General features: G+C 36.9%; 1 protein-coding gene across 2 annotated transcripts in view; it reads right to left on the bottom strand.

The window, feature by feature from the left end:
- The window catches only part of ADAMTSL3 (ADAMTS like 3), a 713,745-nt gene that overhangs the window by 406,832 nt on the left and 292,662 nt on the right, over positions 1 to 14,251 (bottom strand). For both annotated transcript variants that reach the window (XM_074233985.1, XM_074233986.1), the window contains exon 4: positions 916 to 1,043. In XM_074233985.1, coding sequence (XP_074090086.1) covers positions 916 to 1,043 — 128 coding nt within the window. The remainder of the gene's footprint in view (positions 1 to 915; positions 1,044 to 14,251) is intronic.

Raw genomic sequence — 14,251 nt, 5'->3', positions numbered from 1 at the left:
AATAGCAACAAGACCTTGGATTCAGAGCTCATTTAAGTACATATCTTTGCCTCTGGTTCATAATCCCATGTCTAAACATCCCCATTCCAATGTATCCTATGCAATAATGGCAAAGTAAATATCTTAATATATTGCTTGAATCATATAACTCCTCTGTTCTAACCCTTCCACACTGCCTATTGATTAAGGTCCAAATTCCTTAATTTATCATTCAAGTTCACCTGAAATGTGCATTTACAGCTTTATTTCACCTGTTTTTCATCAATAAAATGGGTTAAGGCAGAATTTAATACCACTAACTCTACTATTTTGGAATGCTTAGTCAACTATGTTGTTGTTCAGTTGTTTCATGACTCCATTTGGGATTTTCTTGGCAGAAACACTGGAATAGTTTGCCATTTTCTCCTCCAGTTCACTTTTCAGATGGGGAAACTAGGGCAAATGTGGTTAAATGACTTGCCCAGGGACACATAGTAATATCTGAGACTGGATTTGAACTCAGGTCCTTCTGACTCAATTAGCTGCCCTTACTGTCTACTGTGGAGACTAATTTTCTTCTTTTACAGATAAGAAAATTCAGATTGAAAAGTTAAAACACTGTCTGTCCTAACAGAGCTTGGAGGGTCTTCCTGAATCCAAATCTAACACTGTGGCTCAGCTCAGCTATCATTTTTGAGTTTTCATTTCAGTTACTTAGGTAATGTCTCTTTCTCTCTATTAGACTAGGAAATTTCTAAGTGAAAGATTTATGTAATATTCATTTTTCTATTTCATAGAAGCTAGTGCAATACCTTATACACAGTGGAAATTTAATAACTGTCTGTTGAATTGCATCATAATTAAAAAGACCTTTGGACAGTTCATTCCTAGAATACTGCTGTTACATTTTCAAGAAGTTTCATTTCTGCTACTGACCTTCCATTCAAGCATCTCCTCAGAGAATAGGATGCTCCTCCACCACAAGTCCGGGAGCAATCACTCCAAGCACCCCAGGCATCCCAGCCACCTTCCTTTTCTTCATCTGACCGTGTTATTCTTGAGGTCTACAAATAGGGCAAAAAAGTACAAGGAATAGAATTTAAAATTTCTGTAAATATGTGTAAGTCTTCTGGGTCCTCCACTCCCTTCCCATCTTTTCCTATGGGCATCCAAAGGAAGTGAAAAATCTTTGAAATATTTAACTTTTTAAAATATTATTTTCTCATGAGAGCATGGTGCCAGAAAATAAATGTAACAAACTAAGGGCATTCTAGCAATGAGTACTATAGTTTGAGTAAGGTTAAATTATTTTCCATTAGAACATATCTCTGAGGAAAAGAAGGAAAAAAACGAGGTGGTATAGGTATACCTCACTTAACAGAAGAAATATGCTTCTCAGAGTTTTTTATAAAATTAATTTTTTTACAGGGCATCATTATACTTTGCCACCCAGCATTTTACATTGTAATTTCAAACATATGTTCCCCAGGGAAAAAACACTGGACCCAAACAAAACATAGAAACATTTTATTTTTCCATCTCTATTAGAGATGGAAATTCCACATGAATGAATTTTCCAGACAAGCAAAGTTTACGCCTTTGAGCACCAGGATTCATTTTAGTTTAATCATTTTAGATGGAAATACAAAGGGTGAGGAAAAGGCAGTAGGAAGAGTTTGAAGTTTAGGGGATCTGGGTTCAGGATCAGGCTCTATTCATTACTAGTTGTATGACCTTAGATAAGTCACTCAGCCTCTATGCATTTAAGTTTCCACTTAAGTTCAAATTTTCCCATAAATTCTAATCTGATTTATGTCCTGTCTCAAATGAAGTATTATTGATACTTAGGCTAGCATCAGTGATCAGCCAAAGGGCATCTCTTTGGGATGGTCTTTGATGTGGGAATCCATTGGGCATGCTTTATTTATTGCATAGTCACTGCTACTTGTTGCCTCCTCTCCTCAAACTATGCTCACTGAGTGTGGACCTCCTCTACCAAAATAAATACTCATCCTTAAAGACCACTGTTTAAATTCTGCCTTGTCTGTGAAACCTTTCTGATCACACTATATTACCAATGTTTTGCCCTTTTTTTTTTGAAGAAGACTACAACATCAAGGAGGTGTGGTCATGACAAGCACATGAATTGGATTTTGGGGGGGGTACTAAGTCACCAGTCTCACTTTCTCCTCCAGAGTCATCTGGATCCAGTGGCCAGATATGAATCGGGACACCTGGGGATGGCCCTGGGATGCAAGGCAATCAGGGTTAAGTGACTTGCCCAAGGTCATAAAGCTAATAAGAATTAAGTGTCTGAGGCAGGATTCAAACTCCTGTCCTCCTTACTCCAAGGACAGTGCACCATTCACTGCACCACCTACCTTACTATCAAGGCACCATATTAGATACTGAGAAAATCAAAGAAGTATAAGACAAAGGGCCCTGTGACCACAGAATTGGCAATTAGTTGGAGAGAAAAGATAGGCATATGAAATTCACAGTTGAAGAGAACTAAAAAGACACAAGGCCAAATGGAATTATGTAGATAGAGATGTTATATATGTTTGGCAGATGATGGCAGAGACACTGCTATAAGAGTTCAGAGAAGAGAAACAATACTTAAGACAATAAGAGATGTTTGATACAACAGGATGGGTCTAGAGAGGGTGACTAGGGTGGTCAAAAGGCTAAACTCCTTAGCAGATTGTCTAAGAGACCTGGAGATGTTTAGTTTCAAGAAAAGAAAACCAAAGGAAGACAAAATAACATCTCCAGATGTTTGAATGGTTGTCATGCTGAAGGGAGAAGGTGGAGGAGAGGTAAGGAGACTGAGTGGCTCCTTAAGTGGGATGAGAGTGGGAAATGGGTTCAGAAAAGAGGACATGTTAAGTTTAAAACTCTGGAGAGTTTAAGGCAAATTGGGTTAAACAAGAGGCCATAGGATTTGGATCATTGTTGATCTTCAAGAAAAAAGTTTATAAGTGGTTCCTGGCCCCCAGACAAATATATGATCAGGGCCCATCTCATTCACACCTTTTACAGTTTCCAAGGTAAACTAAAAATAGATGACACAATCAAAATTCATTTTCTACTAAAACAAAATATAATAAGTCTATTAGAAATAAGTGTTTCAATATTATTTAAACAGCGGCATATATTAAATGGGTTTTGTTGAAATCTGCATGGATTTCACTCATTCTGATAACCATTTAAACAAAGAACATTGGAGTTCTTTCCTTAAAAGGTCAAATCCATTTTCTGCTTGGGTCATTTCTACATGAGCCTACTCAAGCTGTAGTTCATCTAGAGGCACTAGTCCACATCTAAAAGGCCACAGGCGTGCCCCCTCATGGACTTATACAAATCAAAACTCTGTTTAGGCTCAGACCTTCCTTTGACCTGTTCATTATCCCCAGTTTTGCTGACCCTTATTTTAACTTTGGACTGATTCTCCCTTTTCTCAGATCCTACCTATAGAAAGATCTAAGAGGTTATCACATAATTTCACCACAGCAACATGAATGGTCTTTTGCCTCTGGCCCTTCCTAGGCAATTTACTCTCTCTTTCTTAGCTACTTTTTTGCCTTTGATCCTTTGTGATTTGGGATTGTCTCACATCTCTTCCAGAATAATGGAAACTTTCCAGTTTCCCTATAGCTCTGGATATAACAAAGTAGGGCTAGGGAATAGCAAATTTGATACCTGTGGTTGTCAAGCATTCACTATAGATCATAAATCATAGATAATATATAATAATTATAATATCTCATGATGCTAAATAATTATAGTTATAATTAATTTATTTTATAACTATTGTGTTTATTGCAGTTAATATTATGATGATAATATTAATTATAATTAAAGTGTTTTATATGTTTTCTGATCCTCCCAGAATTCATTAAGGGCAGCTAGGTGGATAGAGCACTGGGTCGGGAATTAGGAAGATTCATCCTCATGAATTAAAATCTGAACTCAAATCTTCACTAGTTGTGGGACTCTGGACCAGTCACTTAGCCCTATTTTCCTCAGTTTCCTCATTCGTAAAATAAGTTGGAGAAGGAAACGGCAAACCAATTCAACATCTGTGCTAAGAAAACCTCAAATATGGTCAAAAGATTTTTGACACAATTGAATAACAAACAGCAAAACCCCGTGAAGAAGGAGCTACAATCATTCCTATTTTACTGATGAGGGTACTGAGGTTGGGAGGTTAAGTGATTTCTCATGGATCATACAGATAAGTGTCTAAGATGGGATTCAAACTCAGGGTCTTCCTGACTCCCAAGTTCAACATGCTTTTCTATTATACCAAAAAAAGAAAATTAAATCTCATTTTGTAAATGAGAAAACTGTGGAACAGTGAGATTGACTAACAGTCCAAGGCTTGTTTCCTTTCAATGCCATATATAAATATATATGGAATTTTTTTACATTTTGTTAAGTAATCTGACTTGGATTAATTCTATAGTGAAAGTTGTTTCTATTTAGGTGTAATTAAATTCAAGGAGATGTTCAGACCATTTAAAGAGCTTTTTGGTAAGACAATGTGGCTTTATGCAAAGTGTTAAGAGGCAATCTTGGCTGAATACTCATTTCTAATAGTTTAATAGCTTATTAATTTGTATATTATCACTTTGGATGTTACCGATGAAGCAGATTTTAATCCATTCACAACTGCCCATCTTGTTAGGTTAATCACAGAGGGAGTACCTCGAATACTAGGGATACACTCTATTTTTTTTTATTTCATAAAAATACCTATGGAACATGCTGTCCAGCCATTGGTTATTTTTTGCTTTTTTTTCACATGACTAGTCAATCATCATTTTCATTAACACATTTCTTTTTTTTTAGGGTTTTTTTTTTGGCAAGGCAAATGGGGTTAAGTGGCTTGCCCAAGGCCACACAGCTAGCTAATTATTAAGTGTCTGAGACCAGATTTGAACCCAGGTACTCCTGACTCCAGGGCCGGTGCTTTATCCACTATGCCACCTAGCCACCCCATAACACATTTCTTTGATGACATTCTTCATTACTCTTCTTTCTGACCCTTTATTTGTTAGATGTTGCAGTATGTTCAAATCTACCATAAGTGATTCTCATTTGCACTTTCCTAATCCCAAAATGCAGACAAACAAAGATACACTGACTACTCCTCATTTGTGAACTTTTCCTTATTGGGTACTTTCAACTTCCTGTCCAAAAATTCAAACCTTTTTATATGTAATACAAAAGTATACAGTATATACTCCAAAGGCTCTCTTCTCAAATAGCTCAGTCCTGTGGGAGTGACCCAGAACTACCTGCATTAACTCGGGGAGGAGTAAAGAAAGCCTGGCAAAATATGGAGACATCAGATCCAGACAGTACCTTTCATGGGTCTTTAATCCTCCTCTTATAAATACAGTCTCAAAATCAAATATTTGCATTCTCCTATTGATAAAGTTACAGATGTATCCTGCCCCTCTGCACAGTTGTAGCTTTATTTTTCAGCTAACCATGACCTCCAAGAAATCTTCTCTTTCTTTACTCCTGTTCTCAGACTCTCTCCTTCCCCTTGTATCTGAAATTAATGACTTTGTCTTGTTTTTGGCTAAATGAAATTGAAATAAAAGACCATAGCTTTTTAGCATTAATGGCTAGTCTGATTCTAAGTAATGCTCTGCCCCCCCCCCAAAAAAAGCTACAACAGACTGGTGCATGTATATTGCATATTTTTAGGATTGTTGTCAAAAATTTTATTTTCATTATGTAGTTCAACTTTTACTAGATTTGTATATGCATTACTGAGTTAATAGCTCCCCCTTTTTTTTCCAAGTCCTTGGCAGCTGTGCTTCAGCTGGATTGGTATGTTCATTACTGAGCTAAGAATTCCTTAAAGTCTATGTGTTAATTCTTTTGGGGGAGAGTATAAAGTAGTCTGGATCAGTGATTTCTTAAGTGGAGAGAATTCCTCTTATGGAAACTCTTTTCACCAATGTAGATCTATAACTCATCAGTCACAATATTAGAGATTTGACTAGGACACAGAGATACATCTTTAACTAGTCTTCCTGACTCCATCTCTATCTATTACATACAATATTTCTCCAGGTGCTGATATCTCATTGAAAATCTCTCTTGGGAGGCTAGGTGGCGTAGTGGATAAAGCACCGGCCCTGGAGTCAGGAGTACCTGGGTTCAAATCCGGTCTCAGACACTTAATAATTACCTAGCTGTGTGGCCTTGGGCAAGCCACTTAACCCCATTTGCCTTGCAAAAACCTAAAAAAAAAAATCTCTCTTTCTACAGCAAATTGTATACTTAATTTGCAGACCTCACCTTTATAGGTACATTCTTACCAAGGCCTAAAAATATTTCAAGAGTCCTGGCCAACAACAATTTGGGAGTTCACAGACCTGGCTGGTAGAAATCAGGCTCTTCTAGCTGATGTTTAACAAAAGACTATTGGATTTAAGAGGTGGATGGATTATATCCATATCAATCAATCATCATCATCATCATCATCATCATGATCATCATCATCACCACCATCATCATGAACATCATTTATTCTAGTTAAATAAGTCTTTAAAAATCTTGGCTTAAATTAATCATTTAACCTTTTCAGGATTTAGATTTCTCACCTGTCAAAATCTGCTGCTCACCACTGGAATACTGAATTATAAAAAAAAAATTAAAAATAAAAATAGTATCTTTCTTACTTATATTTAACTGACTTTTTTTTAGGTTTTTGCAAGACAAATGGGGTTAAGTGGCTTGCCCAAGGCCACACAGCTAGGTAATTATTAAGTGTCTGAGACCGGATTTGAACCCTGATACTCCTGACTTCAGGGCCGGTGCTTTATCCACTGTGCCACCTAGCTGCCCCTTAACTGACTTTCAATAATTTAAGAATGGCTAATTTAGGCAGTGTCAAATAAACCAGTTGCTTGAAAGCAAGAAATAGTTGTTTTGTATGTATTTATGATGTATGTTGCAATTGTTATTAAATTATGTTCAACTCTTTGTAACCCCATTTGGGGCTCTTTTGGCAAAGATACTGGTGTTATTTGCCATTCTTTGTCAATATTATTTCACAGATGAAGAATTCAGGCAAACAGGGTTAAGTGAACCAGGGTCTTATAGCTAGTTAAGTATCTGAGGCTAGATTTTTAAAAATTTAACATTATTTTATTTTTTCCAATTACATACAAAGATAGTTTTCAGCATTCATACATTTGCAAATTTTTCTACCAACCTTCCTTTTCTTCCTCCCCCCCCCCCATGGTAGTGAACAGTCTGGTAAAAAGTTGTACATGTATAATTGTGTTTAACATATTTCCATATTATTCATATTGTGAAAGAAGAGTTAGAACTAGGGGAAAGGGGAAAAAAGTCATAAGAAAGAAAGGAAAAACAGAAGTTTTTAAAAAGTGAACATAGAATGATTTTTTTGGTATTCAGATTTCATAGTTTTTCCTCTGGATGTGGATGGCATTGTTGATAGCAAATCTCTCAGGATTATTCTTGGTCTCTTAACTGCTGAGAAGAATTACATCAATCATAGTTGATCATCTCACAATGCTATTATTAATGTATACAATTGTCTCTTTGTTCTTCTCAATTCACCCAGCATCAGTTCATGCCAGTCTTTCCATGCTTCTCTAAAGTCCAACTGTTCATGATTTCTTATCAAGTGATAGTACTCCATAATATTCAGATACCATAACTTATTCAGCCATTCCCCAATTGATGGGCATCCTCTCAATTTCCAATTTTTTGCCACTACAAAATAAGCTGCTATAAATATTTTTACAAATGAGTCCTTTTCCCTCTTCTATGATCTCTTTGGGATATAGAACTAGTAGTGATATTGCTGGATCAAAAGGTATATTCAGTTTTATTGCCCTTTGGTCACAGTTCCAGATGACTCTCCAAAATGGCTGGATCAGTTCACAACTCCACCAATAGTGTATCAGTGACCCAGTTTTCTCATATCCTCTCCCACATTGATCATTTTCTTTTTTTCATCATATTGGCAATCTGATTGGCATGAGGTGGTACCTCAGAATTGTTTTAATTTACATTTCTCTAATCAAAAAGATTTAGACCACTTTTTCATGTGATTATTGCTAGATTTAATTTCTTCATCTGAAAAGGGCCTGTTCATATCTTTGACAATTTATTGATTGGAGAATGAATAATATTTTTTATAAATTTGACTCAATTCTCTCTCTATATTTTAGACATTTGTCCTTTATCAGAAATACTACTTGTGAAAATTGTTTCCCACCCTTCTCTAATTTTTGGTTGCACTGACTTTATTTGTGCAAAAATGTCTTAATTTAAAGTAATCAAAATTAATCATTTTGCAATTTATAATGTTCTCTATCTCTTGTTTGGTCATAAACTCCTTCCTGCTCCATAGATCTGAAAGAAAGTGTTCCTTGTTCTCTTAATTAGCTTATGGTATTAACCTTTATGTCTAAATCCTGCACCTTTTTGACTGTATCTTGGTATGGGGTATGAGATAATGGTCTGCGTCTGGTTTCTGCCATATTATTTTCTAGTTTTTCCAGCAGTTTTTGACAAATAGTGAATTCTTATCCCAGAAGTTAGAGGCTTTGAGTTTATCAAACAATAGATTACTAAATTATTTATATGTTTCTTTTGTACGTAATCTGTTCTGTTGATCCACTATTTTATTTTTTAGACAATATCAGATAGTTTTGATGACTTCCTCTTTATAATCTGGTTTTAAATTTGGTACAGTTAGGCCATCCTCCTTTGTACTTTTTTAAAATTCCCTTGATATTCTTGACCTTTTGTTCCTCCTTTTTGTTCTAGCTTTGTAAAACAGGTTTTGATGGTTTGATTGGTATGGCACTGAGTAAGTAATTTAATTTAGGCAGAATCATGGTTTTTATTATATTAGCTTAGTCTACCCAAAACAATTGACATTTTTCCAGCTGTCTACATCTGATTTTATTTCTGTGAAAATTGTTCTGTAGTGGAAACAAGATGGCAACAGGAGAAGAACATCTCCTAGGTGTTCTCTCCATAACATTTCAAAAATCTTAAAATGTCTCTAACTAATTTTAGAGAGACAGAATGCATAGAAAGATCCAGTGAGGCAATTCTCCAGACCAAGGTAACCTGGAAAATAGTGGAAAGGCTCCGCTCCACAGGGTTAGAGGGTGGCCCACTAGAGTGAAGAAACTTCAGCCTCCTGAAGAAAGTCCCAGGGCACCTGGGAGCCATGGCTCACAGCAGCAGGGTGGGGCAGTTTCCTGACCTACTGGGCACAAATTGGAGGATCAGTGGAGGGGACCTCTTCCAGACCTAGCTCAAGAAGCTCAGGCTCTCAGGGCAGTTGCTGCAGTCAGCTCCTCAGCTCAGCAGTGGTGGCCCCAAGGCAGCCCAGATTGAGGAAACAGAAGGAGGCATGGAATCAGTAAGCAGGAGCCTCCAGGCAACTGAACCTTCAGTGCCGGGCCCAGGGAAGGTAGGGGAGTGGGGAAAGACTTCAGAGGCCTATTCTCTGTATCTGGAATAGGACTCTGGAGTGCTGATCACATTCAGATCCTGATCGCAGTCTAGGCCCTCCCTAGAACAGGGCCCTCCTACCTCAGCCCCATGGCAGAGAGGTATGCTTATGGTCATTCACAGAGGAGGAGGGAAGTCAGAGTTTCACACACTGAGTTCCTTGTGGGGGGGGATGTCCCAATAATACTCAAAAGCTCAGGAAGCACCCCAAAACCAGGCATAGGATGGAGAAATGAGAAAGCTCTCTGAGAAAAACAAATCCTTCCAGATGTAGAATGGAGCTAAAGGAAGCTGATGACTTTATGAGAAGTCAAGAAACAATACTTCAACACCAAAAGAATGAAAAGTTAGAAGAAAATGTGAAACATATCATTGAAAAAAACAACTGATCTGGAAAAAAAATTCAGGAAAGATAATTTTAAAATTATTGGGATACTTGAAAGTCATGATCAGGAAAAGAGCCTTGACCTCATTTTTAAAGAATTCCTATAGGAAAATTACCCAGATATCCTAGAAGCAGAAGGCAAAATAGAAATTGGGAGAATCCACCAATCTCCCCTGGAAAGAGATCCAAAAAAAAAAAAACCCAACCCCCAGGAATATTATAGCCAAGTTCCAGAACTCTCAAGTCAAAGAGAAAATTTTACAAGCAGCCAGAAGAACACAATTCAAATATTGTGGATCTGTAGTCAGGATTACACAGGACTTAGCAGCAACTACATTAAAGGCTTGTAGGGCTTGGAATATAATATTCTGGAAGGCAAAAGAGCTTGGAATGCAACTGAGAATCAACTACCCAGCAAAACTGAACATCCTCTTCCAGGGGAAAAGATGGACTTTCAATGAACCAGAGGAATTTTAATTGTTCCTGTTGAAACAACCAGAGCTGAACAAAACATCTGACTTTCAAATACAGGACTCAGGTGAGGCAGAGAGTGGAGGAGAAGGGTAAAATATGAAGGACTTAATGATGAAAAACTGCATGTATTTCTGCATAGAAAAATGATACTGATAATATTTAAATAAAACTTCTCATTTAATAGAGCAGGTAGAAGGAGCTTTTATAGATGAAGTACAGGAGAGAGCTGAATTTGAAGGTAAAATATATTGTAAAAATGGAGTCAATGGCTAAAAGGGAAATGTAATGGGAGTAAGAGAGAGGAGAGGTGGAATACACTAAGATATTTCATTTAATAAGATTTTTTATAGCAATTAGCTATTGCAATGATATGGAAGGGGGGAATGTGAAGGGGAATGAAGGAACCTTTGTTCTCATCAGAGGTGGCTCAAAGAGGAAACAGCATACACATTCAATGGGGCATAGACATCTAAAGTAAAAAGGAGAAAAGGGGGATGGGGAAAAAAGGGAGGGATGTGAGTGATGGAGGAGAGGGTGAATTGTGGGGGAGAGTGATCAGATATAACACATTTTCTTTTTTTACTTCTTGCAAGGGGCTGGGATTGGGTGGCCTGTTTGGGACCACAGGGCCAGGTGGTTTCTGGGCCTTAGGGGTGGTATGTGGTTCAGGGCTCCTTGGCCCCAGGGCCAAGTACCCTGTGCCACTCAGCACATTTTAGAAGAGGGAAAGGAGAGAGAAAATATAGTATATGATAGTGGGGAGGTATGAATGGAGAGAGTTGTGATCAGCAATGGCAACAGTGGAAAAATATGAAAATAGCTTTTGTGATGGACTTTTTGTGATGTCATAAAGAATGTGATCCACCCAAGACAGAGCTGATGGTGTTGGAACACAGACTGAAGCACTTTTTTCTCCTTCCTTTACTTTATTACTCATGAGGGTCTATATTTTTTGGGGGGGAGGGGTATTATGTTTACTCTTAAACAATATTTTAGTAATGTATTTAAAAAACCCATCATTTGTACAAAAATAAAAATAAATAAATAAATAAAGATTATCACACAAAAAATTGTTCTGTAATTGTAAAATTTGGGGATTATCTTTGCAGATAGATTCCCAAGTAATTTATGTTGTTTACAGTTACATTAAATGGAATTTTCTTTCAATCTCTTGCTACTAGATTTTGATAGTACATAGAAATCCTGATGATTTATGTGGGTTTATTTTACATCCTGCCTCTTTGCTAAACTTATTGTTTCAAGTAGTTTTTAGTTGATTTTTCTAGGATTCTTTACATATATCATTATATCATATGCAAAGAGTGAAAATTTTGTTTCCACTGCATGTTCCAATTCCTTCAGTTTCTTTTTCTTCTCTTAAACATTTCCAACAAATATTGAATAATAGTAATGATAATGGTATTCTTGTTTCATTCCTGATATTTGTGGGAATGTTTCTAGCTATGCCTATTACATATAATGCTTGCTGATGGTTTTTAGTGAATACTACTTATCATTTTGTGGAATGCTCCATTTATTGCTAGGCTATCTAGTGTTTTTAACCAGTGTTTTACCAGTGCTGTATTTTGTCAAAAGCTTTTTCAGCATCTAGTGAGATAATTGTGTAATTTCTGTTAGTTTTGTTATTGATATGGTCAATTATGCTGACTGCTTTTTTTTTTTTAGTTTTTGCAAGGCAATGGGGTTAAGTGGCTTGCCCAAGGCCACACAGCTAGGTAATTATTAAGTGTCTGAGACTGGATTTGAACCCAGGTACTCCTGATTCCAGGGCCTGGTGCTTTATCCACTGCGCCACCTAGCCGCCCCTGCTGATTGCTTTCTTAATAGTGAACTATCCATGCATACCTGGAATAAATCCTTCCAGATCATAAGGAGTGATCCTAGTGATATCTTGCTAAAATCTTTTTGCTAATATTTTATTTAAAATTTTTGTATCAATATTCATTAGGGAGTTTGGTCTATAATTTTCTTTGTCTGTTTTGACTCTGAGGCTAGATTTGAACTCTGAAAGATGAGTCTCTAATTTCTAATAAGTCCAGCACTGTGCCACCTAGCAAATGTTGCCTCAAAAACTATTTTTTACAGAAAACTAATGCTAGGCAAGCACTCATATGGTGGTCAGAAGAAGCAACAGAAGGATACTCTCAAATTCTCTCTAAAGAACTTTGGAATTGACTATGAAATTTGAGAGACATTGGCAAAGGATCACCCAGTCTGGCATGCTTACAACAAAGAAGGTGATGTTCTCTATGAGCAAAGCAGAATTGTAGTAGTTCAGAAAATGAAACCAAAAAGCCAAACCATGAGACATGCAAATTTTGAGACACCTACACTCAAAATTTTCATATGGACTATTTATGCCCAATCGGTGGTCTTCTGAACTGGTATCAATATGATCAGCCATTGTCAGACACATTGTACCTTGACTAATATAATGCAATCATTTTGGTCCTCTTTAAGAATGCAGGACAGGGGCGGCTAGGTGGCGCAGTGGATAAAGCACCAGGCCCTGGAATCAGGAGTACCTGGGTTCAAATCCAGTCTCAGACACTTAATAATTACCTAGCTGTGTGGCCTTGGGCAAGCCACTTAACCCCATTTGCCTTGCAAAACCTAAAAAAAAAAAGAATGAAGGACAATAACCAACCAAATATGTAGGAAACACTACCTCCAATTTGCATTCTTGGCAATAGAGATATTGATCTATATTTAGGTTAATAACAATTAGTAGTTTCCTTAATAATACATTTATAATCCTAGGAACTGGAGTAAAAGCATGAATTCAAACATTTACAGAATGCTTGCTATGTGAAATGAATGTACTGTTCTTAAAGTTGGGGAAAATACCAAGATAAGTAAGACAAAGCTCTTGGACCCCAGAAGATTAGACTCTAATGAGAGATAAGACTTGTGCAGATAAATATTATAATACAAATGAGAAATTAGTAAGTTTATAAAGGAAATGCCAAGTACTCTATAATAATAATAAAAATAAGAAAAGACCTCCTTGTTTAGTAGAGGATAAGGGAATCAAGTGAAGCTTCATTGGTCAGATGACATTTAAGGTAAGTTTCAAAGGAAGCGTAGGAAGTCCACAGGCAGAGATGAAGAGAGGATAGTGGTACCCAGGGAATGGAAGTGAGGAGATAGAAAAGTAGGAAACACATTTTGGGAACAGTGAGTAATTCAGCAACCACATGGGTGAAAAGACCAAGACAAAAAGTGGATAACTTTTGCCTGGTCAACTCTACAGATTTTCTGAAATCCCTTTATCTGAATCTATCCTGGAAATTTTTACAGTACTAAATTCAATCCTTAAAAAAAATCCTAGAATCTCCCTGGGTCAACTTTCCACATTAATTCCAAAACAAATATAATGAGAATACTAAATAATATTAGAATAGGCTTGTACTAGTTGTTCTGGGGGTTGGGCGGGGGGGATATCCCTAGCTGAATCTCATTTACTGATCTATGTCACTTTTGACCCAGCATAAGAAAGAACAAACAATTCTCTAAGCTCAAATTCAGGTCATCTTTTCATCCAAGGAAAGAAAATTGACTTCTCTTTCTGTTATGAGGGCACAAGCTGTACTGGAAAAGAAACTCCTTTTTTGAACTACAGCGACCCACAAACAGAGAACACAGTCCAGAAGAACTAAAACCTTGTGATTATAGTCAAAGTACATCATAAGGGATGGTGGCCAAAAAAAAGTCATTGGACAGAATAGTATCAGGAGACATGGGTTTTAAGATTTACCCTGTTAATAATTACCAGTGACTGTGGTCAAGAATCCCTAATTCAAACTCCCCTTGCCAAGTTGGGGGTTGGGGGACAAGCAAGAGAGGAAACTCCTCTTATGTAAA

This window comes from Macrotis lagotis, chromosome 4 (assembly GCF_037893015.1).
Source record: "Macrotis lagotis isolate mMagLag1 chromosome 4, bilby.v1.9.chrom.fasta, whole genome shotgun sequence".
NCBI lineage: Eukaryota > Metazoa > Chordata > Mammalia > Peramelemorphia > Peramelidae > Macrotis > Macrotis lagotis.
This window is presented reverse-complemented; position numbering and strand designations above follow the sequence as displayed.